Consider the following 5,263-nt stretch of genomic DNA (forward strand, 5'->3'; position numbering starts at 1 on the left):
CTTTTATTATTTCTCCAACAAAATCATTATAATTTCACAAAAAAATGTGCAGCATTTTGTTGGAGAAATAATAAAAGGACACCTTAATTTGTCTTAAATCTCATTTTGTTAAAAAGAAAAATTGTGAGAAAATTGGATTGTGAAATCAGTGTCGTGAATCGTATTGCATCGCATCGCGAGTTGAGTGAATCGTTACATCCCTATATACTACTAGTTTTTGCTGTGTGTAGTATCAAAGAAGTATTCTGTTATTTAAATAATAAAGAACCATATTTTTTTTGCTCATCTGCAAAATGATCCGATCTGTTACTCAAAATCTGATATGATAACGCAATATGATCCGAGCTGTGGGTTTTGTGATCCGTTGAACCCCTACTCTCTTGACTTGTTATTTGAAGAAAAAAAGCAATCACTGAAGTTTTTAATCATGCTGATTTGTCCACAGTGAAGTTCAGCCGATGTCTTTTTTTTTTTTTTATTCGGGCTATTTAAATTCATTTTGGGCTACCAAAATCTGAAGAATGTCTGCCCGAAGGGCTGCCAGAGATTTAGAAATTTTGCGAGCCCTGCTAAAGGTAAAATTGGGGAAATCATTATACACCATTAAATATCCAATACTGGCCAATGTATATCTAATATTGACCAATACTGGTAGATTTCATTGGTATCGGTTCCGTAAAAAATAACTGATATCATACTGATATATTGTGCATTCCTACATTTATTAGTTGCTTTCTTAAGGATGTTAAAATCAATCTTATTTGGCATTTTAGACTAGTGAAATGCATCTGCGTATGTCCGTTTTTATGATAGCCACTGTTGATATTATTTCTATTATTTTCTTTCCTTCTATTCCTAGTATAAACATTACTGCCATGTATACACAGTGGTTTATTTTGTAAATTAAGTTTAATCTGTAAATTAGCTGAGCATGACACAAATTGTAATTTATCAGGTAAAATGGTGGTTGCATTAGGATCATGACATAATACAAATTTTTTTGTTTTTCTCTTGTATGTTTTATAGCACTTAAGCAGTCGCCTGGCTCGCCTGGCTGCAGAGCTGAACCTGTGTCACAGTTTCCAGGCTTTCCACTCTTCATACAGTGACACTGGACTGCTGGGTATTTATTTTGTTACAGACAAACATAAAATAGAGGACATGATGCATTGGGCTCAGAATGCCTGGTAAGTTCAGCTACAACATACCGAGAAGATAGGATTGTCATCCAACATTTTGTAGTTGTATTTGAGGTGATGTGCTCTTAATGTTTCTGTACTACAGGATGAATTTGTGCACCACAGTGACTGAGAGTGATGTGGCTCGAGCCAAGAATGCTTTGAAGGCTAGCTTAGTGGGACAGCTCAATGGTAATAAACATTCTTACTCTTATACACAGTCCATACATTCTCTCTTTTTACATCAAAACATAGTCATAGTCCTAGTAAAAAAATAGTAGATTTTTCGGATGTTTCACTTGAATTACTGTTAATAAGTGCTGTATCCAGTAGCTTTGTTAACAATATTTTTTTTTTAAACAATAAGTTCATGATATGTGGTATAGATATGGATCTGTATTCGGAAATAAAAAAGTAATGTTCTTGTTTAGGGATGACTCAATAACAGTGTCATTCCAGCTACAGCAAGCATTTGTGTATAAACTAGTGCTGTCAAACGATTAATTGCATCCAAAATAAAAGTTTTTGTTTACATAGTTTATTTTTGTGTGTGTACTGTGTATATTTATTATGTGTATATACTGTATAAAGACACACACATACAGCATATATTTTGAAAATATTTACATGTATATATTATATCATATATAAATATATTTAATATATAAACGTAACATATGTTTATTAAATATATACATGCATGTGTGTGTATATATACATAATAAATATACACAGTACACACACATTATGTAAACAAAAACTTATTTTGGATGCGATTAATTGTTTGACAGCACTAGTATAAACCCTTTTGATGTATGTTTTTAACCATGTTAGCATCTCATGTTGATCTTTGAGGATTATTTCAAAATCTAATCTGCATTGTATTTGGACTTGATTAATTGCGATCATCGGATGCAAGTAAATTATTTCATAAATAAGTAATCACTTATTAGTACTAGACACAAAGTCTTTAAAAGGGAATATTTTTATATCCAGCAGATGATTGTGGTTAAAACAAGCCCAAAAACAATGTAACAGTGCCTCACAGCACAACTTGACTTACCTTTGCTAATTTTTTGGTTACATACCAACCAATTTTTGGAGATATTGGAGAAAAAAAAAATCATTATGATAATTAAATTTTATCTGGTGTTGTGCAATTAGTGCATCAGCTGCAGATATATTGTGTACTTCACCTTTAAACTATAGTGGCAGTAGAGCTTGTCAGACTTTTTTTTGCTGTAATATTGACTTAATACCTCTCAGAACTGACTGCTTCTACACACACTCACTTTAATTCTGTAACATATTTCTTCTTTCTGTCCTCAGGAACTACACCTGTTTGTGATGACATTGGCAGGCACTTACTAAATTATGGTCGCCGCATCCCATTGGCAGAGTGGGATGCCAGAATTGAGGTAAATTGTCCATGTTAGCAAACTCAGTGACTGCACTCTTTAAGGTTACATTTAATTGTTCATTTTTATTTTAAGAATAAATTTTTGCTCGTTTGCTGCTTCTAGGCTGTGACTCCCAGGATTGTCCGGGATGTCTGCTCTAAATACATCTATGACAAATGCCCAGCTGTGTCTGCAGTTGGTGAGTCAGTTTATTTTTATATTTAATATGCATTGTTTGTTTATAATTTTGTGTCGGGAGTGAATGATTATTTAGTGGAATTCTCTTTTATATTAGCATGACACATAATTAAGGAATTTTACTAGTAACCAGTGCAGTGATTATAATATGGCTGATAATGTTGAACTTTTTTTTTCTCATTCAAGACAATTGTGCATGTTTGACATACAGTGTCATACAGTGCTTAAGCTGTAGTGCTCACTTTAGCTTCGGATGACAGTATAGACAGTGTTTTTACCGTCTGCTATCATGATTACTTAACTTTTTTTTGTTCTGAAATTAATTGGCGATAATCAAATTAAGCTTATCTAAGGATCAGTTATTAATCATTAACATACCTAATATGGTTATTTTCTGGATCTAGCTGCAGCTTATTTACAGGGACATTTGGTACAATAATTAATTTGGCTATCAGACTTTAATGTAAGGAAATTGGACATTTCCTGGAAATTACTAGACATCCATCCCAATGTTATGGTATTGAAATTGACATTAAGAATTTTTAAATTTCACTTGTATTAACAACTGAATTTTTGTAACCTTGCAATTGTTTCTTTTATGCAGGTCCAATAGAGCAGCTGCCAGATTATAACAGAATGAGAAGTGCTATGTACTGGCTCCGATTTTAAATGGTCCTTGGGCTGTCAGCCCTCACTGATGTGATGTGTCCTTCATTTACGTACCCCTATCTTGTATGAATTTGATGAGTAGCATATTTGCCCATTTGTTTTCGTAGCCATCTTTCAAGCTCAGACGAAGAGAGAGAGGAGAATTTGGTACATTTACATCTAGAATGTCAGACATGGCACAGAGCTATGAATATATGTGATGTTTTATTTGTCCATTTTGTATATAGCAATAGCTCTTATTCCGACTTCAAATAAAACCGTCACATCAAGTTTTTTTTTAAAGTTTTTTTTGTTTTAAACCCATTCAGTTTTTCCAGTAAACAGGAAAGGTATGTTCAAGGAACTGCTAAAATGACGTTAAAATGACAGCTGTTAAAAAAAAATTTTTTCTTCCAATTAAGGATGCTTAGCTGTTCTTGCCATTATCAAAACAAGCAGAGTATATACATTTTAATATTCCGGTTGGTGAGTGTTCTGGGAATATCAATTTAGTGATTTTGTTAAAGGGACTTTAAGACTATTGTGCAAACGCTGCCATGTCCATACATTTTTTTTTTTTTTACTTTAGGACAACCATGATATTTGATGCAACTGCTGTGACAGAAATGGACCTAATTGCAATGATGTTATCAAATATTTGTGCAACTGCAGATTAAACATGATCAGGAAATCCGTGAGGAAAGTCATGGATTTTTAGATCACCAGGGTGATCATGTCTATGTTTTTCAGTAATTATGGGTATTCAAGTGTGAACAACAATCAAATTCAAATTGCCTTACCTATGGCGTCAAAAGTGGGACAAAACAGCGCAAGCGCATGAACACAGCGCGCAAGCGAATTACAGTACTGTGCGCACAGTGACGAAGCTCGCGCGTAAAATGTAAACCTAAAGAAATGGCAAATTCTAAACTCGAGCACAAAAAATATGATTGTGTACACACATCAGCACGCTGCAAAGACAAATAACAAAACTGCGAGCAGAGCCCGCACGCGCGCGCAGATCTAAACCATAGATCTAAACACAGGCGCAAGTAATTTCTGCACACGTGCACAGATCTAAACTAAACACACGCGCGAGTAATTTCTGCACGCGCGCGCAGAGCTAAACGCGCGAGCTGAACCCTTCACGCACAGGAAGTTTTGACAGTCAGGAGGCGGGGCCCAGCGTATGCTTGTTGTGTTAACAAATGCTATTGGCTGCTGGCCAAATCCTGTATTGATTGGCTGCTCGTCGTCTGACTGGCTGTTGATTGGCTGTTGTTGGCCTTCTCCTGACGAGACAGAAAGCCGGGGAGAATTGGAATTGGATGATGGCAGAGAGTAAAGAGGTAACCCAGATAGCAAAATGACTCTGGAGCGGATCCGCCCCGGAGTCACCACAAGCCCTGGAACGGATCCGCAAAACGGGTCCGTGTCGGAGTCCTCTTGCACAGCGCAACGGATCCGAAACAGATAAGGATTACGGATAATAAAGCGGTTAGTCCGGATCCGATCCGGACCCGTTCAGGAAGTAGCTCATCCGTCCCGGATCCGATCCGAACCCGTTGATAAAGAAACGGATCCGATCAGGACCCGCTGATTACTCATCCGGCCCGGATCCGATATGGACACGTTCATTTAGTGGATCTATACCTTACTACATGAAGAAAAAAATAAAATAAAATGCAACCACAAATTGCAAGTCACAAAAACAGTTTTATTTAATGAAAAACTTTACCTCTAAAAAGACAATTCAGTTCAATAACTTTGTAAAGTTAATATTTACGAATGAATTAGTTCAATTCAGCCATAAGGAATTTTATAGCACACAAAAGTTTC

The 5,263-nt window shown here is 35.7% G+C and overlaps 1 protein-coding gene across 1 annotated transcript in view; it reads left to right on the forward strand.

Annotated features, from left to right (window-relative positions):
- LOC107713006 (cytochrome b-c1 complex subunit 1, mitochondrial-like) overlaps positions 1 to 4,155 on the forward strand; it is a 31,360-nt gene extending 27,205 nt beyond the window's left edge. Inside the window, exons 9-13 of the mRNA XM_016518427.1 lie at positions 1,027 to 1,187; positions 1,285 to 1,370; positions 2,508 to 2,596; positions 2,702 to 2,777; positions 3,381 to 4,155. Coding sequence (XP_016373913.1) covers positions 1,027 to 1,187; positions 1,285 to 1,370; positions 2,508 to 2,596; positions 2,702 to 2,777; positions 3,381 to 3,445 — 477 coding nt within the window. The 3' untranslated portion in view covers positions 3,446 to 4,155. The remainder of the gene's footprint in view (positions 1 to 1,026; positions 1,188 to 1,284; positions 1,371 to 2,507; positions 2,597 to 2,701; positions 2,778 to 3,380) is intronic.
- The last annotated feature ends 1,108 nt before the right edge of the window (positions 4,156 to 5,263 follow it).

The sequence above is a fragment of the Sinocyclocheilus rhinocerous genome, unplaced genomic scaffold, assembly GCF_001515625.1.
Source record: "Sinocyclocheilus rhinocerous isolate Xijiao unplaced genomic scaffold, SAMN03320098_v1.1 scaffold1681, whole genome shotgun sequence".
Lineage (NCBI taxonomy): Eukaryota > Metazoa > Chordata > Actinopteri > Cypriniformes > Cyprinidae > Sinocyclocheilus > Sinocyclocheilus rhinocerous.